This window comes from Arctopsyche grandis, chromosome 4, assembly GCF_051622035.1.
Source record: "Arctopsyche grandis isolate Sample6627 chromosome 4, ASM5162203v2, whole genome shotgun sequence".
Taxonomy (NCBI): Eukaryota; Metazoa; Arthropoda; class Insecta; order Trichoptera; family Hydropsychidae; genus Arctopsyche; species Arctopsyche grandis.
The window spans coordinates 18,164,207-18,191,375 of record NC_135358.1 but is presented as its reverse complement, the minus strand read 5'-3'; the positions used below and the strand labels follow the sequence as shown (position 1 = coordinate 18,191,375).

The 27,169-nt window shown below is 37.9% G+C and overlaps 2 protein-coding genes across 3 annotated transcripts in view; one reads left to right on the top strand and one right to left on the bottom strand.

The window, feature by feature from the left end:
- Nucleotides 1-27,169, top strand: part of LOC143911007 (uncharacterized) — a 901,246-nt gene that overhangs the window by 47,924 nt on the left and 826,153 nt on the right. The gene's annotated exons all lie outside the window — the stretch shown is intronic.
- Nucleotides 1-27,169, bottom strand: part of ed (hemicentin protein echinoid) — a 166,127-nt gene that overhangs the window by 28,808 nt on the left and 110,150 nt on the right. For both annotated transcript variants that reach the window (XM_077430123.1, XM_077430124.1), the window contains one exon: nt 11,399-11,588. In XM_077430123.1, the coding sequence (XP_077286249.1) occupies nt 11,399-11,588 (190 nt within the window). The remainder of the gene's footprint in view (nt 1-11,398; nt 11,589-27,169) is intronic.

Here is a 27,169-nt window from a genome sequence, read left to right as displayed (position 1 = left end):
TAAGACTATACATTTGGTTGTTAGAGAAAATGTTATAAAAAAAGGACTCCATACAAGTACCCAATAACTAGTCACCGGACCCAGAAGGTGCCGTGTATTGTTCAAAGGTTTTAAATGCATTGTTAAAGGTTTGCCGAACCTTTTTTACAAAGGATTTACAACAATGGAACAATCGATACCACTGTGACCATCCTACCTCTACCAATAACCTATATATGTATGTACATCGTATGACTTTTTTCCTATTATATCTTAAATACATAATAACGTATACATACTAACTATTTTAAATACATACATACATACGTTCAAATAAGATAATATCATAAATAATGTGTAAAATAGATAATGATCATTGGATCAGTAGCTATTAAAATAACATCTTTTTATATATGTTACCTATGTACACATGTACATATGTATAGGTATATACATATATATATATATATATATATATATATATATATATATATATATATTTTTTTTTTTTTACCATTTTGTACATATACACTATATATAAATTTATAATATTATTGTAAATTTGAAATAATGGTTAGAAATGAGGGTAGGGGGCCAATTTTGTAGAAACTGTTTTAATAATTATGGGAAACGATCCAAGTATCCAAGGTTCGGCCAGCAACACTGGACCAGGGCTCGAGCCCGTGACCCCTCGTTGTTAGCATTATACGCTAACCACTGATATATACAAATGCGTATCAGATATAAAAAGTTCATTTTATACTGTATGATTGTGTTGGTCCATTTCGTATTGAAGGAGTTTTCACAGTGAATTTATATAGCGTCGTATGTATGGTAAATAGTGTTCCGAATCCCATGATACCCTACGTTGAGACGAGACACTCTTGGTGCATTAACGTTGAAGCTTGCACAATATGCAGAGTGTGGAGAGCGGGCTTTTGATGGAAAAGCCGCTTTACGATCGGACCGAATGGAGGCAAGCCGACGGACCCGCAGTGGAAAACCCCAGTGCGGCCGCGCTATTTCCCAATTCGATTTTCCTGCGACGACGACGCGATTTTTCCGCGAAATTTCTCGCGTTCGCGCTTGTCGTGAAAACTTTACGGTTTTGTATCGTAAACGCGGCGAACTGGTATTAGCGGGCGCGAGCTTTACGACCCGGGGTCGGATTGTACCCTGGGTCGTTTGCATAAATGAAATCTATTTATTTACGAAAGCACTTTTCAAAGACGAAGGTTCTCGCAGAGTGAAATTCAATTAAAATATATCACTCATTTTTAAAAAATAGAATATTGAAAAATGTTCGTTCTTGTTCTACATATATGTATGTGGTGTGTGTAGGTATTTTTTTTTTAAATACGCTTTGCTTATGCTAACTGTTCAGAAACGTTATAAGGTGTCTATTATGTTTTGAATAATATGCCAGTTTAAATTCTATGGTTCCATAAAAAAATTGTTAAAAAAATTCGCGTGATAACCAGGTATAAATAAGTTCTTTTTCCGTTACCAGTTTGTGTCCGAATTCATAATAGCGATTTTGAACGAAAAATAAATGTGTTATAATATGTATGAGAAAATTATTCAAAATGGTTAGTGCTTATTGTTAAATTAAAAAATGATTTATGTATAATGCAATTGAAATTTTTACGTATATATGTATTATATATTCATAACTACAAGAAAAATTGATAATTCAATGAATCAAGTATTGAAAATTTTTTTAAGGGACGAAATAAAGAAAAAGTTGCCATTCACAAACTTATAACCTTAAAGTGTACGAAGTTTGGAAAAAAGAAAACATCCGGAACAGTTGAGCTTTCATTGTGGTCAAAAGGCCTATGAATAATGGAAAATTGGGCTGTTTTTCAAATTAAGACGTTATACACACCACATATAAATATATTTATATATGTATAAACATTAAGCAAAAAAAAAAGTCGCGAGAGAATGAAAGAGATAGATCTTTTTGAAAATAATTCACGCGTCCGAAGGCGACGAGTTTTTCCCAAAAGAAGTAAGTAGAAAGAAAGAAGACGGGTAGAACGATCGGAAGGGGAGTAAAAAGTAGGCCCGTGGGTCGTATGCTTGACGTGACTCAAATAAAAAGTTGCTGCTTTTTGGTATTGCAACGTTCAAAAATCAAATTAACACCTTAACAACTTAAATTTGTTATAATTATTACCTAAGGTGGATCTTATATCAAATTGAATTATAAGTAAATAATTGTTTTGGCATATGAACTCATATAACCAATCATATGACAATAAAGTACGAATGATATATTTGCTTGACGTGAATTCATCATCCTTTTGTTATATTGAAGAAAGACATTCTTTTCAAATAAAAAAAGCATATAGAACTTCGTTTCAAAAAAAATCTTTACCTTTCGAACGAAAAAAAAATGTTTTTTTTTCATATTAACGTCATAATAATTTTGCTTTCGAGCATAATAAGACAACGTTGTCAAAAATGAAGGAAACGCGTTCGTTCACAGCAAAGTAGAAGGCGAACAAAATAAAAAGGGGAGTGCGATTCAACAAAGAAAACGTAGAAAAAACAATACTGTCACTTTCCTTCAAAAGAATTTATATAAATGAATAATGGAAAATCTCTTTAAGTGTAAAGAAAAAAATTTAAGCATTTTTACAGAAAATATACGGTGTGGAACGTAAATCCTGCTAATAAGACTTGTAATAATGGACGTTTGAATTTAACAAAATTATCTTTATACTAAATAAGTAAATTTCAATTAAAACAAAAAAAAAACAAATTAATAATAATAAACAATAAAAAAATTAAGTTGTTCTGTGGACAGCTTTGGCTACATGTAAATCCCTCCGACCAGATTTTAAATATAGACCACCAAACCAATGAAAGGGAAATAGGGAGGAAAACCCATGGAAATCTACGTTAAATCATTGACGAAAAAAATAAATAACGCCGAAAATATTTGCCCAAGTAATCCGACAGCTTTTGAGTAATTCGCGCTTTGAATATGTTTTGCCATTGTAATATTTGTAAGTGGATATATAGTCGCCATCGATGTTCAGGGTACAAAGAATACATATTTTTCAAAACCTCGAACTTGCTATCTATTTTTGGTTGCATATGCATAATGTCCCTCGTTATAATATTCACTTTTATATGAAAGGATAATGAAATCATTTTAAAAGGGGGGTACTGGAAATTTTTTCATCGACTATAAAGCGTTTTACATAGCCGCTAAAGGGTTTCCTTTGAAGGTGAAAAACTGACTCTGACCATAACAATTCAAGTCACGGTGGCCAGAATTATCAACAACACTTGTTCTCCAAGCCGCAGACGCCACCAAAGTTTTTCCAAAAGGAGCCGTTGGAAAATTCTAATGAAAATTTTAATGGGTTTCCGCTAGCGACGTTTAGGAGACGCCGACGCATATCAATTGGTTCCGATTTCAATTCGAAGCGCGTCTTTGCCGGCAAGAAGAAAAGCGAAAAGGTGGAAAAAAATTAATTTTCGACAGCGATTGAGGGGGAGACTATCGGAAAAATGAAATTCCAACGACCGCTTCATATAATAAGTCGTACCGTAAAAATAAACCGGCTGTGAACTACATTTTTTTTTTACATCTCAATTGAAATTTTCAGACTATTTGTACAACTTGGCTATGTTCTGAGAATTTAAAATAAAATCCAAAGAGAAATGAGAGGGCATAAGAGTGAAGGAAAATTAAAAAAATGAATTGATGAAAATGTATCCGTGTGAAATATTGTCAATTTATATATAATAATGCGTAGGTTGATAAAAACAAACAAAAAAAAAAGTTTCGCCGAAATTAGTTTGCGAAATATCCCATCAGACGCGTGCGTGACAAATGGCCGCTCGATTGTTTCCAAAATAAAGGCCAAGAATCGGCGTATCAGACAAATGGCAGAGGTGACGTTAGATCGATGGCACAGTTTACGGTACTAGGTGGGGTCCAAACGACCCGTCAAATGAAGCGTGTCGTCTGCCGGCGGTAATTTGGGTACAAACGACCCCCTCCCGGACGAAGAGGAGAAACGACCCACAGGGTAAGATGGGAAAGGGAGGTGGGTCTGCTGGGTCTTATAATGCGAAAAACGCTCACGACGGCCAATAAACATAAACGTAATCAAAAACGGGTTCGACACGCCACGAGGACGTCAACCGTATAGTAACGGCTATTAGATCGATACCGGCAAGCGGGTTGGGGTTTAACCCTAAACGACCGGCCGCGAGCGATTTCAATTTTACAACCCTTCGAAGCCATAAAACCGACCGTATTCGCTAATTTATCGGTTGTCTTTATGGCATTCGAAAATGTCCCTAATTGTTTCTAAAAGCAATCTTATTGAAAAGGAGCGTGTGTAATTCGGAAAGTCCCAATCGAATTTGATCACTTGACTAAACGTGTCATACTTATGGCGAGATGCGAGAAACTCATGACATGTACATAATATGAATGAAAAAAGGTATGAATAAAACGTACATATGTATGTACGTCCAATGTCCGAAAAATATATTTACTTTCGCTACAGTGTGTATGAAGTAGATTTTCCTCAATACGTCATTAGGGTTTGCGGGAAAATTACATAGTCGCTTGCTTATTTTCTCTTATATTATTGTTGTCATTAACGGCCTACTATTGGGGTAAAATCGGAGGGCCGTTCGGGAAAATTTCGTTAGGCTCCATTATGTGCGGAAAATGCTATAGCTGGCCGAAAATCCTACGCGAAAATTGTTGCGGACACAGAAAATTCCAGAGAGATTTTACAACAGTAATTCCTCCTCGACGCTTAAATAAACAAATATTTAGCGGCACGTGTACTAATAAAATTCGACCCGAAAATACACATAAGTATTCATTTATCATCATATCAAAACGCTTGTTTTGAAAATTTATAATATAAAATTTTATTTTCTATAGAACGCTGTATGTTTGGCATAGAGAGATAGAAAACGGAATTCATTGGTGAGATGACAAAAGTGTTTAATATAATGATGAGAGTAAATTCGATGTAATGACAGTTTGAACATGCAAAAAAAAAACGCTAGGATGCTTAGTCTATACCATCGCGATCCTTTTCAAAACTCGCCGCCTAATTTGTTATCGGTGATATTTTATCCCAGTACTAATAGGTTTGAGAGGTATTGCTAACGGTGATTCCCATATTTGAAGAAATGTAGTAAAAGTTTGTCAAAATAATAAGATCGTATGAATTAGTAGACATGAAGACACGCCATCATAGCTGGAGTCTACCTAGGTATGCCGTGCCATACTTTTGAATATGTTCTTAGCACGAATATATTGAAATAATGGGCAGGTGACGAATTTAGAGGAATGGATGAAAGAAGTGCTCGAATGATACACGAGAGAATGTAATAGGGTACAAGGAAGACCACATGTGAGATGGGTGTATGAAATCAGTAAAATTTGTGGGGTGAGATGGATGAGAGTTGGACAATTGTAAGGAAGCTGTAGAGGCTATTCATCCATTAGTGACCGGTGAATGGCTGCAAATGATGATGATGATGATATAGATAATAATCATTATAATTTTACGACTTATAATATACTTATTGAACTGAATAAACTGTGATATAACTTATTTAATGTTTGATGCTTCATTACCGTTATTAGTAATGTGGAGTTTCTCCGGATTTCCAATTAAGGCAAACATCTGAAAGTGCTTTTATTTTTATAAAAAAAAGCAAACAGTACGTTTTTTCAGTAATTCAAATAGCTAAGTAATAAGATTTATTTTATTATACTACATGACCATCTACGTTTGGATAAAAATATTTAATGAAATTTGATCCCTCAGATCTAAAAAAAATATCGAGTTTAAATTAGTCGAAATTATTATGCAAATTGAAAATATGCAAACTGGGCCGCAGTTATTAAACACATAACTGGCAGATGCTACTGGAGTTAAGTACAGGGTGTCCGAGCGTAAATTCAGTCTTATTTCCGATTTCCGACCGGTGGTTTGGGACAAATATGCGGTCGGTCGACACAGGTGTCCCACATACGCGTATCATCACGCCATTTCAACCGATTTGACCCCGAGAGGTTCTTAACCGAGAGAAGTAACGGTACAAGCGACCGGTGAGCCACTTTAGAACCTGACGGTAGCCGGACTCTGCACGTAACCACACAACAAATTGCCAATGTTACGACTTCTCCGTAATGAAGCCTCCAAGATAACTGTATATATGTACAGGCCGGTGGAAAAATGTGCGACAATTATAAAATGGCGGGAATCGTTAGACAACTCTCAGAATTTAACAGGGTCGATCGGTGATTTGGAGCTGTGCTATTTTTTTTTTGTATAATAGGGATGTTCGATACTTATTTTATATGAAGTATTTATAGATTAAATATTGTATGAAAATAGGTGGAAAATTATCAAGAAGTCGTTAATGGCAAAAATTGCATTTACATTTAAAAATTTATGTGTGTAATCTACGAGTATTAAAAAAAACCAGCGACTGAATACAAATTGGTATTATGTAGTATATACATATGTATGTATATAGGTACAAAGTGTATGAAAATAAATGTCAGAATTTAAAATGTGACCTTTGTAAAAAATATGAAAGCAATTGGGAGATATATGTACGTAGATCGCTAGCCGACACAGATGACAGATTTAAGTGGAGATTCAAATTCCAAAAGATAAGGATATGTGGAAGTGGTGTTTAAAACTGTCAGTACTACTCTAAACCAGCACAAACAAATCCATACTTTACTTTTTACTTCGACAGTGTGTTTTGATAGATTAACTCTTTGTCCAATGGCACGTAATAATCTGAAGGGGACGTGTCGGGCCGTCAACTTAGGCGGTTGTCGGACGGGGTCAAGATTATGTCAGGCGAAATAATAAAACTGTCTGCGTATCCCAGAAGCGAAATATCGACGAGGGTACTGAATCCTCAGAGGTATCGAAAACAATAAATACGTCGTCCCTCGTCAGAGTGACGTGCACTTGGTGGTTGAGCGCGGGCAGACGGTGGCGACAGCGTCGCGATGGGGCCTCAAAGGGTTAATGGGCTGAGAACAGTCTACTCAATACAATTCACTTCTCTATAAAGCAATTGAACATAAGAGGTGATTGATTTTGAGGTGATTGCTTGAGTAGATTTTTGAAAATTCACTTAGTTTAAAAACAGTCTCAAATGATCCTTCCTCTTCTTCAATGCTGAATCCATATTCGGATGTAGGCGACTACCATGGGTAGACATTATTTATAGCCCATGAAAATTCTGCTCTATCGTGGGCAAGCCGAAACAATTTTTCTAATCCGAGTACCAGCCATGACCTGATGTTCTGGAGCCAAGAGATCTTCTTTCTTCCAAGCCACCGTTTGCCTTATATTTTACCTCCTATGATTGTAGAAGGCGATATTTGGCGATAAAGTCGCCAAAATATTCCATCATACGGCGCTTTACTATTTCAAGAAGCTCTTTCTTTTTATGAAGAAGCTGGAAGACCGTTTCGTTGCTCACGTGCTCCTTCCATGAGATCTTTAACATCCTCCGGTAATACCACATTTCAAAGGCGCCTATTCTGTTCAGGCTTGCAGCCACACTTGTAATAATTCAAATGATCCACACACGTAATCTTATAGATAGGCTTATCGCCAGACAATTTTCCACACATTAGTCTGGTATCTCAGAGCGACAAACTATTACATGGTTATACACCACGGGTGATAATTTTTAAACATACATATGTATATAGGAAACGGTATACGTGGGTGAGAAGTATGATAAAGGTGGTATATATGAGAGTGAAGATATTAAAATGGTAATGGGTGGGTCACGTCACAAGAATGTCCGTAAGGTGGACAAAGGAAGTGCTGAAATGATACCCGAGATAATGTAAAAGGGTGAAAGGAAGGCTGCAAGGAAGATGGGTGGACGAAATTAGATAAATGTGTGGGGTAAGATGGATGAGAATTGGGTAAAACAAGAATGAAAGACGAATGGAAGCGTGTTGGAGATGCCTTCATCCAGCAGTGAATGGTGAATGGCTGTAAATGATTATGATGATGAGGTATATAAATAACTTTTTTAATCGAAATGTTTTTTTGGACAAAATTGCATTTGATGAAAGAATTTTCAGTTCGATGAAAGATTCTCACCAACGAAGTTGACAGATTTATCTCTAGGATTGGCTAGCTACGAATACACGTCTTGTTAGACACCTTACAAAAGACAAATCGTTGTTTTAATAACCTTTTAAGCTCGTAGCCAAATTCAGAGTTTCACTTCCTATTTAGAACTGAACCTCAGAATTAACCTAGATAAGATACATATTTATATAGTTTTATGAATAAAACTTAATTTTGATATGAAAAATAAAACAGACACTTCGAAGCGCCAATGTGAGAAATTGCGCCAATTTGACTCAATTTAACGAATGTGTTTGTAAACTAATGTTTCTGCTTTTGACTCAATTTAACGAATGTGTTTGTAAACTAATGTTTCTGCTATCATTGTATAAGAAAATTTTTATATTTTTCCTTCTGTTAGAATCTCATAGAAACAATCGAAAAGTATAGAAATAAAAACGGGTGTATCAACTATTTTTACTAAACATAACACTTTATGTTATTAAATTTAAGGGAAATATGTCATTTAGAAGTACATACGTATTACTTTTTCGCCTTTTATTCCGTATGAACATTGTTTACGTGGTCGTAAACTTGGGTGCATTAGAATCTTTCATTAAACTGAATCCAAAAGGTTTAGGAGAACTGGCTTACGTATAGTGAACTGTTCATAAACGTGTAAGCTCGGCTCACGTTAAAACTGACTTAACCACGTTGGACTAGTATGGAAAGTTTCGACATAGACTTACTGGAATTTGGGACATTGTCCCCACGTACCTTTAGGTTGGATTAACCGAGGAATATTCGAAGATGAAATACAAACACCGCGAAAAGCGGTGTAGGGACATACATTATAATATTACACTTACGTATGTGAAGGCATATCGATTTGTCCATTAGGTTCGAGTGGTCATCAGAGGAAACAAAGGCTCGACAGGGTATTGTGACCTTCTCGGGTAATGGCGATAAGTTCACGGCAATTTGGGGCCCAAAATGCAAAAGCAACACACAACTAATGAGTCAACGTACCGTTCATGGTCCGCTGATGATCCTCGGCTATTCGATTGGGCACCATAAAAGCGCCCACACTCGCGACCGCAAACCCAAAATAATGAGGACCATATTATGGTGGCGACCCACCACTTCGAATAGCTATAGCTTTTTAATCCAAACTTTAATTAACGACCGAAGACGAATTCTATGTGCTGTGATATCTACACGCATATTTTTAAACTATTATACAATATAAAGTACTCTTAATGTGACCGATATGTGATACACTTGTCGACGTTTCATTAGGTCTTTGTCGAGTAAATTAAGAACATAAAGTGTCGTTTATTACGCCATCTTAGGAACACGTGATTCTAATTATATTACCACTAAACACCTCTTTCACATCCCTAATAAGATCGGCAAGGGTAGGACGTGTTTATAACATCCGATTACTAAGGGCAGTTACTCTGCGACGAAGCGCGTAGATGAGATAATATATTTTTGATGCGAACTCGACTATTAAGGCTTAATACTAATGCGTTTCTTGCAGATTATGGTTCTTAATTAGAACTCAAGAAAGTCTTCGGGGAGGTGTTAAATAAATTTAAGATGTGCCCTTTACATACATATGTATATGCATAAGATAAATCAACCTTAAATATAAACACATAATCACTGGTTTTTAATAATTTTTTGTTAAGTCCTACAATACGTATGGCGACGATGAAAATGTTTGTAATCCATATATTAATATATAATATTATATATTTTCAGAAATTATTGGCCACATCTGAGTTTACGATTTCAATGAAAACGTATCTTATCAAGCGCGGTTTTCGTACGGTTTGATATTATTAAAAATTCAATAGCAGTGGGACCACACGCAAACTCGCTCAGCGTGTTGTAATGTGCACCCCCTTGTAGGGGAAATCCATCAAATATAAAAAAAATAAATCAGAGTTAGTGAATGATCGACTAAGTTGGCATTGTTAATCTATAACGGTATTAAAAGAGAGTGAAAATGAGGAAGGAAGTAAGGGGGTAGAGCTATCAATCTCCTATATTTCGAATAACGAACACAAAACTTCAATAGGAGAAAGGCTACAACTTCAAACGGTGAAAGCTTTTTCCTGACTGACCCTCCAGGGTCCCTAAACAACTATGAATATGTAAAAGGAGGTTGCCAGTGGGTGGGTGGGTCCTTGTTAAATATTACACAAAGGACGTCGCGATGAAAGCGCACCTTTGATGGACACGTGAGACTGGACAATTTTTTTTAACATAACACGTAAATAATAGCGATTCACCGGAGCTTAGTTGACAGCCTTCAATTCGAAAAAAAGTTTTAAAATAAAAATATGAAACATTGATGGGCTTCAGGTACGAGCTCGTACGTGATTAAGTGCCACGGGGACAAACGCGTACTAAATTAAACGAGAAAAATTGTTAAATCGACACCGCTTTTGTCAAACATGTAAACGTATAATAAAATACTATGTACACACTTGCTTGTATTTTTAATTTAAATTACATCAAATAAATTACCCTTTGAGTCGAATTGATTTGTCAAAGTCAACTTTAGAGGCTGATTTGAAAGAAACTAAATAAAAGCTTTTTAAAAAAATGTAATTTCAATGAATTGTACATAATAACTGTTTGCGTGTTGCGCAATATACAATGTACATGGTTACATTTCGAATATGATAATTCAGTCAAACCAAGGTTAAATTTCTCTACATACATATTTGATATATGAAAGAAGTCAAAGGAAATGACTAATAGAGAGCACCATTCGAAGAACGATATTCTTTGATTCGACCTATTCAAGTCTAATATCTTTTCAACTGTACTAATTATGCTATTTATATAATTCCATTTACTATCGTGAATACGACTACACTGGGTCATATGCCAAATGTTTAAAATCGTACATCAAACTAGCATATGGCATCTGGCTTTTTTCATCAAACGTGATATTATATGGATGTATTTTGAAGTGAAAGCTTCCATGGTTGATTCCATGTTTATATAAATCGTATATGTGCACATTCTTGTTCATATATAAGCTCACACAGAGTTGTAACGATGAGGGCCTAACCCCTAGCCTTTGTCCCGAAGGGCCATCGTCAAGGGTAGGTACAAAAGGGCCTCTGGACAAACATGCCAATCAAATATACTAAGGTGCGTGTGCGAGTAAAGCTTCGAATTTCAATATACGTTTAAACAACAATTAAAACTATCAATTTAGTCACCACTATAAATAGCTGTCTGTCCTAATATCCGGTAATAATAGTTTGAAAGTTACTCACTTGTAGTTGGAGGCCAGAGGGATTGCTCCGATAGCCACGTTATCGTGCGTAGGGTTGTTCCTGACCCAGTAGTAGGTCAGTGATTCTGAAGCTGCAGGGGGGTTGAAGCGACATTCCAGGGTTACATCTTCGCCTTCACGAGTGTCTCGGGATTCTTCGCTGCACCAACAACTTGACAGTAATAGCATCACTGAAATACAAAAAAATATATATTTTTAGAATTAATATTAAATCTATGGTCAAACATTGTACACAGGTGAATACAAATAAGAATTAACCTCCACAGAGACATATGTATATGGGCAAATCTGCAGCATTTATACAAATCGAGATGCTGAATAATTCGAATTATTGCGAGAGAGATAGGACCGAGATGCCAATTTGTTGAAACCGATAAATTGGCAAACTCTGATAGAAAACGATCGACCTTGGAATAACATATCCAAGGTCTGGTAAGCAGCACACACCAGGTATATAGAACCCGTGACCACACAATTTAAAGCATTATATAGCCACTGATCTGTTCTGCTGGTTATAATAAATATAAACTCATTTCTAGCCATACATATGTAGAATAGATTAGTCATCACGCGATCTTAGTTATAATTGCAATTTTGAAGTAGTGAGTAATCGTCATTTTTTTTTGGATAATGATATTCGTGATGGCAATGAAACCACTCCATATCTTTAAGGGACGTAAAAGACAATGGGATGTGTATATTTTTTTATTGTTATCATTTTGGGCACTCTTCCTCTTCTTTCTTTGTGGCTGCGTTTTAACGATAGTTTATAGGGTAGTGACACTCCCTTAACCTATCTATCGAACGAGTTGTATGGGATCGGACTCTCGGTGATGTTTGTGGTGCGGGCTGGCGGCTGCTCGCTTGTGGAGTGTTTGTCGATCTGGAACACTAAGCAAAATTAGTGCAACATCTGTGGGATACTGTCGGGGTTAGTGTGTTAGTGGGTGGTTAACGGGTATGGACCGTTTGGAGGTGGTTGAGTCTGGTTAGTTAAATGGATGCTAATTTTAGCCTATACCCATCTTCAGAATGTCGATGGGCCTTTGGTTAATTATTATTTTAGTCTTGCTGAGGGAATTTATTAAGGGATTGTCTACCTTGCCGAGAGACTTGAAGTAGTTTACGGCAAGTTTGTGTACGTGTTTGTCAAGGTAGTCAATGTTTAGGTCATTGTGAATTATAGTGTTTCTTGTGTACCAGTCGTAGTTGCCCGCGGCACGCAAGAATTTGTTTTGTACTGTCTGCAGTCTGAGTATGGATCTGTTGGAGATGGTAGTGTGAGCCCACACGGGGCTCGCGTACGTGATTTGTGGGCGGATGATGGATTTATACAGCAAGCACTTGTTTTTAAGCGAGAGTTTGCTGTTTGGTTTGCATAGTGGGTAAAGCTTTGACGCAACTGCCCTAGCTCTACGCACCGCGTTAGTGATGTGGGGTTTCCAGGTTAATTTGCGGTCGATTATTACCCCCAGGTAGCGAGTAGACGTGGTCCAGTTGACTGGTTGGTCGTTTATAATTACTGGCTTGGCTGGTTTGCACCGTTTTTTACGTCTGGAGAAGAATATTGCCTGACTTTTGTCCGGGTTGATTTTCATCAGCCATTTATCGTACCACGCTACCAGTTGGTCCGAGTACTTCTGGAGGGCGAGCGAGACACCCTTGGGGCTGACGGAGCTCGCTAAGATGGCAGTGTCATCGGCATACTGTGCGATGTTTGTGTACCTATGTGTAGGAGTGGGTATGTCGTGTGTGTACAGGTTGAATAGCGTGGGGCCGAGGATGGAGCCTTGGGGTACCCCAGCGGAGATGCCTCGCTGGGTTGATATGTGGTCCTTGAGTTTGACCTGAAATTTCCTTTCCCTTAGGAAGGATGCGATAGATCGTATTGAGTGGGTGGTGATGTTGGCAGCAATCATTTTGTAAAGGAGGCCAGAGTGCCAAACTTTATCGAAGGCTTTGGAAATGTCTAGGAAGATTGCTCCAGTTGACATGTTGCGGTCGAAGCCGTCTATCACGGTTTCAACGACTCTGTGAATCTGGTGAACGGCAGAATGTTGGGGTCTAAAGCCAAATTGTGTTTTGGGAAGAAGGTCAATTTTTGTGATCTCGCTATTGAGATTTGAGATTAAGATCCGTTCCAGGATCTTACTCAGTGAGGATAGTAAGCTGATGGGTCGGTAGCTTGTTGCGAGGGAGGGGTTCGAGTAGGGTTTTCTGATGAGAATGACATTGGCGAGTTTCCATTGACTCGGAAAGTAGCAGATTCTGTTGGTGGCATTTAGTATAGCTGTGAGTGCAGCGATGGCTTTTTGAGGGAGTTCTTTTAGAGCTTTGTTGGAAATTCCGTCAGGGCCAGGGGCCTTTTTGGCAGCGATGGTTTTGATGATGTTTAGGACTTCAAGCGGCGAGGTGGCGACAATGGGTACTGGGGCTGGGTTTTCGAGGTAGCTATTGACGGAGCTTTCAACCATTTGGCAAAAGTCGCTTTGCAGGTTAGAGTTTGAGAGAGAAAATTGGTCCTGGAGACTGTCAGCTAGGGCTTCCGCTTTATCGGCGGTGGAGTAGACAAACTTGTCTCCAACTTTGATCCTGTCGATCCTATTGCCGTTGCTTCTGAAGATTTTTGACAGTTTCCAGAAACCGTTATGTCCGTCTTCTAGCGCTCTGAGTTTGGTATCCCAGTTGTCGTTTCGTAGTTGCCACAAGGCGTTTTTAACGTCTTGTTGAAGTCTGTTCATTCGCTGTTTGAGGATTGGGTCCTTGTTCCTTTGGAATGCCTTCCTAGCTCTATTCTTAAGGCGAATAAGATCGCGAATGTCGGGGGGTAAAGCTTGCGGGTGCAGGGGAGAGTGGGGTGTGCTGGTGGTGCTGGCTTCAAGGGCTGACTGTATTTCGTCAGTGAGTACGTTAATAGCAGAGTCTATATCTTGGGTGGTGTGAATCGAGTGGGGGTAAGTGACGGTGTGATGAAGGAGAGTTGAGAATTTCTCCCAAGATATGGTACTGCGGAGGATGGGGTTTATAGTTACGGGGGTGTTGGTGAGTTCTAGTATGACCGGGTGATGGTCGGAAGAGAGATCATTTACTACAGTCAAGGACTGCGCACCTGGAAAATTTTGAGTTAGAACGATGTCTAAGATATCAGGTCTGCCTTTGAAGTTAGTGGGGATTCTTGTGGGTTCGTCTGGGGCCGTAACGGAGACTTTTGGGTTTGAGAGTTGGGAATAACTTAGGAGAGTTTTCCCATTTTTGTTAGTGGCTTGACTGTTCCATCTGGAATGTTTGGCGTTAAGGTCGCCTGCGGCAATGGTGGCTTTGTTAGTGTTGAATATTTTGTCCAAGTCTGTGGTGAGTAAGTGTTGTTTCGGTGGGTTGTAAACTGCGTGGAGGATGAGTGGGGTGCCAGTGTTAGTCCAGACTTCTACCGATGTCAGTTCTATCCCTGTGGTGATCGGCCGCGGGGCCAAGTTGTGTTGAATTGTGTGTTTGATGAATATGGCAGTGCCGCCGGCGGCTTTGCCTATTCTGTCGTTTCTGTATGTAGTGTAGTTTGGGAAGTGTAGTCGATTGCCAGGTTTGAGCCAAGTTTCGTTTACTAGTGCGATATCAATAGAGTGTTGGAGCAAGAATTGCTCGAATTCGACCCGCTTGCTGAGTATGCTGCAAGCGTTCCAGTAAACGATCTTGAGGTATCGAGTCATTTTTGTTGTTGTGTAAGTAGGGCTAGGATGGTCGACATCATCGTCTGCATATGGTTGAAGCTTTCAGTCGTCCAGGGTGTTGAGTTTTGGTTCTGGATTGTTTTGGTTTGTTTAGGGAGGGCTACTATTTTAGGCAGGGGGTCTGGGGTGGTGGAAATTAGAGGCGGGAAGTTTGATTGAGAATATGAGAAATGTGGGTGGTGTGGTTTTGGAGGTTGGGGGGGTGTGGGGTTTCGGGGTTGGCGGGTGCTTTTCTTGCTCTTGTTGTTAGGGTTGAGGATGCAGCCTCTATAGCTGGAAACGTGTGCACCATTGCAACTAGTACAGACTGGGGTAGTAATATTGGAGTCGCACTGGGTGGTCAAGTGTGAGCCTGCGCATTTAATGCATAGGGGGTCAATGTGACAGTTATAGGAGCCGTGTCCGAAGCCCTGGCAGCGGTGACACTGGGGTACAGTGTCTCCGCGACGGAGCGATTCAGTACGAACCTGTTGTCCGAAGATGCTGGAGAGGTTGAACAATTTCTTCCCCTCTTCGTCACGTGTGGTCTCGACTGTGAACATGGGCATGTTGCGCTTGTCACGTCGTGATTTCATGACGGTGGCTTTAGTGGCTTTGTAGCCAAGGTGAATTATTTCTTCGAGGACTTCAGTTTCAGTGAAGCTGGGATTAATGCCTCGAATGACAATTTTTAGAGGTTTGTCCTCAGTTAGGGGATGGGCGTAGAATTGGAATTTCTCTGTTTCAAGAAATTTCGTGATGTCTCGGTAATCGGCAATGGTAAGGGGGGTGATTTTGGCGGTGCTACTGTTGTAGACAGATTCAAATTTCAGATTTCGCCCCTTGAGTTTGCGGTAAACGGTTGGGTAGTCAGAGGGCTTTTTGAGGAAAACCGGGGCTACCTTGGGTTTGGCGTTTGTGGCAATTGGAGCTGCTCTGGGGGCTGCGCTCGAACTTGATGGGGCGGGGCGAGTCGCCGGTGGTGCGGGGGTTGCGGCACGAGTTGTAGGTGGAGCGGGGACTGAGGGGGTGGGGGGTGTTGAGGATGAAGCGCTAGGGGCTGTCAATTGAGTGAGTGGTTTAGAGCGGGTGTGTGTTGTTGTTGGCGTTGGCGTGTTGAGTTGTGAAAGTCGGCGTTGTGTGTTGGCATCAATTCGCCTGATGCCAACTGGGCGAGACTTCTCCTCGACTTTGTGAGGAGTTTGAATATGTGGGGTAGGTGTGGACTTACCTTTGACTTTTTCTTTTTTCCCCGGGCTATCCACTTGCATGGGTGAAGCGGGGCGGGGTGGGGGCGTGGTGCTACGTGGTAGCGGCTGCGGGATAGATGATTCCAGACGGCGCTTCTTCACCATTGCTGGAGGTGTGGGGGGGGGCGTGGCTGTGGCAGACTTCTCGGACTGCTGTTTTGCTGGAGTCTCCTTGTCCTTCAGCTGCTGGAGTAATGCAGCCCTGTCGGCTACGAAAGCCAAGCGGTCTGCCGTATAGGCATCACGTGCTTCCTCGAAAGCACTCTCGAGAGCGGAGAGTCGCTCCTTCAGCTCATTGTTTTGAGCTCTAAGTTTTTTTATGACAGCCTTAGTTCTGTTGGAGCTGTCATTGCTGGCGTCACTGGTGTATTCGCTGTCGGAGCTCCTCCGGGAGCTCCCTTCGCTGTCCGTCGACGTCGCTACCGACATGGTTGATGCCGGTAGCGAGTAGTGACGTCAGCTAGAATGTGTAGCTGTGACGACTCGGTTGATGTTTTGGGGTCTGGCGGTTGCGACAGTATGACCGGCGCAGGTAGCTGTTGCGGCGACACGGCTGGTTTTTGCGGAGCACGACCGTTCACTGCAAGTGCGTGGGCGAGAATGACTCTTCCTCTCCCACGTAATTTATTGTATGACTCCATTTCGTGCTCTCGATAGGCATCTGGTCCTGTGTGCGGCCACTTGGAGCCACGCCATCTTACACAGTACAGCCAGCGGTGGGTATCATTATCCGGACGTTTGCCGGTTATATTGTGACGGTTGCGTGTCTCGTAATTACGTTAAAGCTGATTACGTACACGATCCGATAAAGGCAAATGTGCTATGAAGAAAGTCGCCTTTCTTAAAACTTGAGTTTGTAGTGTAAGCCGTCAGCAACGAAGATAATAACATTTAAAGGATAAAGAACGCTTATGAAAATGCATCGCGTGTAAAGTATGGTTTTCAGTTGTCGAAAGCTTTGGAACTTTGTATAACTTCGTGTCGCTAATGACGATCGCATTGAGACGTGTTCGGTACTTCATCTAATACAGTGGGGGTGTCTGCTAACTTTTAGGGAGGAAAAACTTATTCACAAGCAAATTTTAATGCACACAATTTTAATCAAAATTAAATTCAAAGTCCATTCTTCAAAAACCCAAACATCAAATAAGCACGTAGCTGCCATGCTTATAGAGGAGCGAGTGAAGTATTGAAATAGTAAATGGCAAGAAATCTAGCCAGAAGAAGGACATAAGGTTAATGAGAGAAGTGTTAAAATGATACCCGAGTGTTTGGGTACAATAAAGGTACGATAAAGGTAATAAAATACGATAGGTGCATGAAATGGAGGTGAGAGCATGTTGGAAAGTCATTTTTCCAGCAATAAATAGTGAATGGCTGCAAATGATGATGATATGTTGTAACTTAGCATTAACAAAGGTGGTTGATTTAACGGTGAAAGTAAATAAATTGAAATTGCAATGGGCGGGTAGTGTAGCTAGAAGAATGGACGATAGAAGGGCGAAATAAGTGCTTGAATGGTACCCGAGAGAATGTCAAAGGGTACAATGAAGGCCGCGGAGGAGATGGGTGGATGATATAAGAAAAATGTGTAGAGTGAGAGTTGCTCAAAACGGAGACTAATGAAAACGTATTGGAGAGGCCTTCATTCAGAAGAGGATGGCAAATGTCTGTGAATGATTATGATGAACAAAGAATACAGAAATAAAAATCCAATGTCTGTTCTTTAAAACCACAACACTAAATAAATATCAAATATATTACGTAGCTGACATATGTAGAGGAGCGAGTGAAGAAATTGAAATAAAAATAAATAGGACACGCATCCAGAAAAAGGGATGAAGTAAGACGAATGATTTGGGTTTGGTGCATGAAATGGAATGGAAGCATTTTGGAAAGACCTTTTTCTAGCAATAGATAGCGAATGGCTGCAAACCAATAGTGCAATGGTTCATATACACGGAAGTACAACAGAAAAATCAAAATGAAATTGAAACATACTAAACTATCTTGGGATAATTGACGATTTGGTTGCACAGTCGTCTAAGGTAGTCTAAGGATATGTAAAAATTAAGTTTGTCCAAGTTTGTCTCTGGAAACAGTTCGATCTAATCCTAAACTACAGCCTTTTTGATATGGCAGTTGACACATGTTACGGAATAAAGCATTTGACAGTTTAGTGTTAATGGAAACTATCAGCATAAACAAGTTAAAAAAATCGAAGTAGGTCGGTACAATAAAAGAAATGTCCAAAGCGAACGAGACAACGATCCGACAAGAGAGTTGTCAAACAATCTCTTCCGTTGGAGCATGAATAATGCATCGGAGGAGAGTTCGCTGCACATAGCAAGAAATGACGTTTTTCCAGTGGAAAAGCCGCTATGGAAAACTTTGGTGTGGAAGCTCGCCAACAGCTATTTTTCACGATGCCCGCATGTGCGGCCTGCTCTGCTATAGTGAGCTTCCGCAATTCAACAAGTTTCGACGACGACGTCCGAACTTTTGCGTAGTGCCGTATATCAAACTGCAGACGTCGACGGATATCGTCGCTTAATATTATCAAAGTTTCAATCTGTAATTCACGAAAAAGTATCATCAAAATGCAATATAACCGTCTTCCAATTCAAATAAAACAAAGAGTTGCTCGTGGAGAACAAGTCGGTTTCACGAGATGCATTGTAGCTTTGACACAATGTAGATCTACATACATATGTATGTATATGAATACGTACGTAAATACATATATGTAGATGTAAATAAAGGCACAGTAGAAGAAGAGAATAAATGTGTTCAGTGCCGTAAACTCGACAGGGGATAAGTCTGGTTTAGTCTTTGAAAAGTTTTTCCGCAAACTGCAGCGAAAGTTTTCACACCTTTTATTGTTGTCGCCTTTGAATCGTTTTACCTATTCAGAATCACCGAAGAAAACTTCACAAGTTATACGATGAATTCCATTTTGATTCGCACTGTACCTATTCTTCAATCGAAAAATTCAAGTATCCGGTGATTCATTACACAGATAACGAGAAAATTATAATTAATTTTAACTTGAAAACATCAACAAATGCGAATGTAAATATGTTTTAATGGTTCAAAAAAAAAAACTAAATGCACTAACTCGTACTAAAGACAATCGAGCATTGTCTCTTCGTTATAACGAGACTTGTCTCGCAATCTGCTCTATAATGGCGGCAGATTTTCACTTCCTGGCCGTGTCTTACCATGTAGCTTTTGTATGGAAATGGACGTGAGAGTATCCCACGTTCACCACCAGAATGATATCTCTTACATTTACCATTTTGGTCCCAGTTATTACATAAAATGATATAAATACATATGTAACATACGTGAGTATTGTATTCTTATTATACTCTATTCGTACATGCAAACGCACCGTCATCATTTGAAAAGATTCTTGTAATATTATATACCATAAATGAATTGAATAATTAGATAATACGTTTATCTATTTTATGTAAATTACTATTTAATTTAGTTTAGCAGTTGCATTGATGATTACATATGAATATAATAAAAGTGTTAATTTATTACTTGTTTTATAGCATCTACATATATACATATATATGTAGTATGAAGTTGCGGAATAAAGCTATTATATAATCTAGGTTCTTAATGACTCTTGCAATGTGTAATCACGTATTGAATGGCATTTTTTTATTTCCACAATAAAATGGAATATTTAAGAGCTGTATGTATGTGACAAAACTGCAACGCACTAGTAAAATTGCAGGAAAATTGAATAGTAAGAGTGCAATTGTTACGAGTGCAGTCGAATATAAATGCTGTGCAGGTCATTTTTTAATGACTGGCAATAACTTTCATGCTTTAATGAGCGGTTGCAAACTACATATTTATGGATTAAAGAAACTAATTGCCTTAGCCTAGTCTTTGGAAAATGTGTTAAAATACTTATTGCATGTGACTTATACCATACGAAGTAGTTAATTAGTTCAATCTTCCGAGACACACGTGAGGTTTCCTTGTATTAAATGAATTAAGATTTTCAAGACATAGTTATAAAGTGCACTTCAACGTATTCAGATATAAGGGCAGTCGCCATATAATACGAAATTACAGCGTGTAACAAAACGTACGAGTTCAAAACGAACGATTATAGTGGAAGTAACTTTCCGGATTCAGGTCAATGATTATATGGAGTTCTCGTCAATTAAAAGTGGATAGCTTTCAATGTTTCAATAAATAATTGTTATATACTGATTCCCATTTAAACTCGCATAGAAGTTCATATCTAGGACGAGCTGCGCTTTAACGCTTCCAAGTATGAATTTCAGTTTAACGTTGAACTTAAAAGCCCGATGCATTTATAAAGTAATAAATCGGCGAAGTTCAAAAGCTACAATTTCCATTATATAATGTGTCGTTTTTTAAAACTCATGTAATATGTATGTACATATATACACATTTAAGCAAAAAAATATGTATAAAAAAATTGAACGCGTGTATTGGTACGGTTTTCCGAGCTTTCAGCGAAAGTTCCGCTCGTTAATTTAACGCGACTTTTCGGCAAAAACGGGCTCGTTCGAATTAATAAATACTGCGCCATCGGATTAACGGCGATATCGGCGTTAAACGAAATTGTCGAACGGTGAACGAGCGGTCGTTCGACGCCGATATGAAATACGCACGGGCCGGAGCGCCAATTTTATCGCGCGCGCAAAAATGGCGCCAAAATGACCCCTCCTACCCCCCCTTTTCTACGACCAGCTCTGCGTTTTACGAGGGCAGAACAGGCCCGGATTAATTTATTGGGCGTTTATTAAGCCCTTTGAAAATATGCCCCATTGTTAAGGCGAGTTTACGCCGATTGTTATTTTTGACTTATAGACTCATCCAGTGTTCTGTCCTATTCTTGAACTATTCAGTAATTATACCCACTAAATTTTAAACACCAATATATTCAATCCAAAACGATATCTTCTAAATGTAAAAAGTGGCGAATATGCAGCGTTATAATTGAAAACTATAAATCTATGTACACACATATAAAGCTAGGGGAATTCGCACGTACATAAATAGATACATCCCCGATGGAATACTAAAGAAAATACCAGTCAGAACTTCGAAGTCGAAATTTCTCACGAAAACAATACTTTATATATTGATACTTCTTATACATCTTAGACAAAATAAAAGTAGTAGAAGATATAAATAAACAGGAACTAATCTATCTACACATGTACTATAATATAATATATTTATGCATACACATTTTATTCTGATAAAATTTCCATGATTGTAAATTGTAGAAAATTATTTTATAATTAAAAAATATCTTGGAAAGAAATATTTTGAAGTCTCGAGTATATTTAATAAAATAAACACAAAGAAGTAGGATGAAATAATTGATAGAGAAGTGTATTTGGTTTCAATTACCGTCAAATATAGTTAGGATATCAATCATCGTCAGATGAAACGACCGAATCTATAATAATTTTGGTTTAATAAAATGACAGTATCGAAGGTTTGCCATTATTTGTTTATGTATATTAGTCAAGGCAATAGAAAATTTCGGTAGACTTGAATAAAGCTATAAAACAACCAACCGATTTCTCATGAATAAACCGAATGGTCACGCTGTGGCTTCGTCGTAATTGGTACAGTTAATTCAGAATAGAAAAGATTAAACTTTGGGCGATGAAGTAGCAATATTTTTTTCAATATGAGCACTGGTTACGAATCACGAGATTTACAGCGTGTAAAAGAGATCAACGCGTCAAAAAATGACAAAATCGAAGTCGGCCAGAGAATTGTCGCCGATCGCAGTAGATTGCGAGTCGAATTGGCGAAAACACATAACGGGTATTGGCGCGCGTTGTTCGGGTAAAAGAAGCGTGATGATTCCGGTAAAAAGGACAAACAAGCACACGACAATTGCCGCCCGTGAAGAATCGCAACGGACCGGTTCAAAAGTGAACGTAAGATGAAGTTCACGATTTTTTTTTGTTTATTATACTTATATTATGTACTTTCTTGGTCGAGTCGAGGTTATCGATCCGGAGGCAGGTGTGCCGGCCGAGACGAGTACAAGAATGACAACAAAAAATAAAAAAAAGAAGAACGAGTGTTGGTTCATTTTCTGCTGCTGGTGCTGCTGCTGTTTGGCTGCTGCAGACGTCGATGAGGACGCCATTTTGAATCGGATCGTCGTGGCTTGATTTATAGTACACGAAGCGGGCACGGGCGGATAATCGATCCGAGGTACGCGTGCCATCGATATTAGACGACTGACGGCGAATATACATACATATCTTATACATATACATACATAGCCAGCAGCATAGCTAGGTCGTTAAGCTTCTGCTTAACACCGAGAGGCGCCGGGTTCGATCCCATGAGCTGACCTCGATTGAAAATAAATTTTCCGAGTATATCTGTAGTGCTGCTGGTCAGACTTGGTTTGTGACTCCAGGTCGATCGTTTCCTACCAGAGTTTGCCAATTTCTCTGATTTCATTGTTGAAACGGTTAAAATTGGCTAAAAATCTTTCCTACCTACTATGTTACCACTATTTGAGTATGATTAATGTACAATTCATAGATGTCTCGTTAATTTGCGAGTTTTCAGTAAATGCTGCATTGTTTGTAATTGGCCGGGAAAGCGCATTGGGGTTACCTGTAAGGCCTTTCTGGTATATATGTACATATGTATGTATGTAAAAAAAAATGTATATATATATAAATATGTATATGTATATATATATATATATATATATATATATATATATATATATATATATATATATATATATATATATATATATATATATATATATATACGTATATACATAAGTTGAAAATATATTAAAATCAATCAAATAACGTGTGAAAATGTGAATTGAAAAAGTAATACGAGTAGTAGGTGAAAATATGCATGTTCATAATGACAATATGAAACAGTTTTATTATAATTTATTTATTTTTTAACAATTGATAATATAATATGTACTTTGAATTTTAGTAATATTTAAAAATGCTGAGATATCATAATAGTATCATTTTTTTATTACATACATCATATGTGCCACGACAGGAATTACTTAGACATAAGATTATTTTTGTAAATGAGTACCAACTATTTTACAAACATAACAGGACATTTATAGACAATCAAAAAATGTTGTGATACACATAAAATGTGCGAGAAATACTTAATGTAGGAATCATTTTATATCATTCAACAAATTCGAGATGCTAATATCTCGAATTTGCAAGAACCTGAGAGGGAGGATAGTGATTTTATTGGATCCGCATAAGCTAGAAAAATCCCAATTAAGCTAGAAAAATCGGAAAATACTACCAGGAGACGGTCGATCTGTTTGAATAACCACAAGATCCCGCCGGCTGCGTATTTGACCGGGACTTGAACCCACGACCTCTCAATTGGTATGCAATAGGTGTACCAGTACACTACGCTGGGGATATTTATGGCTTATAAGCGAAATGATTCAAAATTGAAATAAGGCAATGTTAATAGGAAGTGTCGTTATTGATTATCGTATCAACGACGGAAAATGACTTATCTCCCATATTGATTTGATTTATACAAAATGTTATTTTTTACATAAAAATATTCAAAGCATTAATTAATTCCTTTGTTTTAAAATGTCAAGTCGCTTAAATTTTAGGAGGATGAATTGTGCAGAGGCAGCATTCGCCTACTGTAATCTTTCAAAGGGTGGGTTGACGAGAAAAAAAATAGCATTGGGATAGGATTACAGCGACAGATCGTTAATTAGTATTTTCTGTGTCACAAGTAACTTGATCCCTAATTAGAGTTGGTATGGTTCTTTTTAAACAAACATTGCGACCAAACCGTGTAATAAATGTATGTGAGCTAAACTTTCACCTAATATTTAATTGAAGAAAAAAAAGGTTTTAGCCGTCAAATTTGACGGAAAGTGTATTAATCATCGAAACATTAAATAAACCATAGCAATAAGCCGCGTTAACAGACGTTAAAAATTGCGCTTCCGAAGCGGTAAAAAAAAAGAACCCAAATTAATATGACAGAATCTTTTGGCTACATTTTTCACGTTAATGCGAAAAAATAATTTGAGCTCGTTTACGTTGTATTTAATATCGGATTTAATCATTTTTCAGCGAATTTTAAAAACGAATCAAGGCTATAAATTCTCATATAATAGATACTATACCTATAGTACATACATATATACTATCTATTTTTAGGTTCTTCAATTTATTTATTAAAATTGAATTCATTTGTTGATATATGTATGTATGTATAGTCAATCGATTTGCATGCAAAAATGCTGTTTGGCATGTGTGATCACTAAGGGCCATTATTGCAAGGTAGAGAATTGTGCGATATCGAAACAATAAATCAAACGCGAGCGATATTATTTATTATGGCACATCAACTATTAATCGGATTTTAAAACCATCGGGCGGGTTAATAAACGATACATCGGTTTGATGAATAACGCTCGGCACGCAATGGGTTAAAAGCACGCGCGAGATTTTAACTAATGAACGCATTGATTCTTCAAATAACCGGGGGGGTTAAACGGAACCGCAGGTTAAACGGAACGCGGAGACAAATGTGAAAAGCCAGCGTGATATCCCCAAATGCGGTCAATTAAAATCCGAATAAAATAAATACAAACACGAATCGTCCAGCTGAATTATACATATTTAGACTTGCGGTATTAATTAAAAATCGCTAGATAAAGATCGGAAAATGGAACGCATTTGTACGTTTGATGTGTATTAATTGGTATTTTGGGTGAACTTTTTTCATCAGTGACGTCACAATAGAAAAGCGGAAAATTTACACGTTCTACTTATGTATGTACCTATAGAAGAATTCAGGACTCATTTGCATGTAAAATATGAGCGTTGTGCAGCTGGTCGTCGTACTACGGTCAATTTACCTGGAATATTGCGCAATACCCGCACTCTTGAGTATTAAAACGCATTAAGATGCTCCGATGCGACACTATTTATAATGCCATTACGGGTATTAAGCCTTGAGCTATAAAGAAAAACCATACAAGATAGCGTGAATGAATAAACAAAATCGCCCGCGTATACCTATCCACTTATTTTTTCAGTATCTACTTATTTTGATAACAAATAAGACCAAATTTACAATGTGTACGAACTCGTATTTAGCTCGAATAAAAAAGTTAATTAAAATGTTTATATTATGGCCGCATAAAAATCACAGTTTTTTTGTAAATTTTACACTGATTGCATGCTGTTTAAGGGTTGGAAATAATTACTTTATAAATTAAAAAGTAAAAAAAAAGAACTTCGAAAAAAATTAATTGATGTTTGTATCAGACCCTTGGGCAATGCCCTTTTAAAAGTCGGCGAAGATGAAAAATATTTGCATGAAAATGTAATTAATCGTATTCACGCAACACATTTGAAATATAAACTGTGCTTTGAATTTGTTTTTCATGTACAATGGACGTTAATGTAATGCAAAAATTTTATTGATTTATTTCCAAATGCACTAATGACTGATTTAATTTCAACTACATATCTACAGCTCCATATTTCATGTATATAGATAAACACTCGCAAAAATGTGGAAGACTAAAAATAAATTATACTGCACAATCGTGTACATAGAAACTGTCAAATGTGTTGGTAAGCGTAATTAAAATGTATAATTAAATCTTTGTACAGGCGGACCTCAACTTTCGCACATTCGACTTTCGCACAATTCGCTATTTCGCACATTTTTAAAAAATCGTTTTTTTTTTTTTTTGGTGATAATGCAAAAATGTTTGTTTGCGTGCAATTGTTTCCCTCTCCTCCATTCCCTGTCGCACTATGAAATGCGTATGAACGAGCCCGTACTGTGAAAAGTGTTACATCCTGCACGGCATAATGATGGATGAAATGGAGAAATCTTTGTCTTATTGAATAAGTGACCAAAATCAAAAAACTTCAACAATTCAAGCTAGAGCTCTTAGTTTGCATAAGGATTGGAAGGATAGACTAAAAGAAGATTCTAACACGGTGTTTCATGCAAGTCACGGCTGGTTTTCAAATTTTAAAACAAGATATTCTTTACACAATATTAAATTCACTGGAGAATCAGCTGATGCGGATGAAGATGCTGCAAAAGACTTTTTTTGTTCATTGTCCAAAATTATTGAAGATGGTGAATATTCCTCTAGTCAAATATTTAATGTAGATGAGACTGGTTTATTTTGGAAGCAGATGCCTAATCGTACATTCTTATCAAAGGAAGAATCAGTTGCCCCTGGTCATAAACCTTCTAAAAACCGATTGCTTCTTGGTGGAAATTTAGCTGGTGATTTAAAATTGATGCCAATGTTAATTTATCAAGCAGAAAATCCTAGAGCATTGAAAGGGAAAGATAAAAAATTGTTTCCAGTCATTTGGAAATCAAATAAAAAAGCCTGGGTTACTGCTTTAATATTTAAAGATTGGTTCACTTCACATTTCGTACCAGCAGTAAAGCAATATTGTGAAGTTAATAATTTACCATTTCAAATATTATTAATCTTAGATAATGCTACAGGACCCCCAAAATCTCTACAAAATTTATATCCAGAAATCAATGTTGTGTTTCTTCCCCCCAATACTACGTGTCTCATACAACCCATGGACCAAACAGTGATAGCTACGTTTAAACGATATTATATGAGGTCGATAATGAATCAGGCCATCAAGACAACTGACATGGAAGGTGGGCCCACATTAAAAGATTTCTGGAGGAATTATAACATATGGAACGCAATAAACAATATTGGAGACG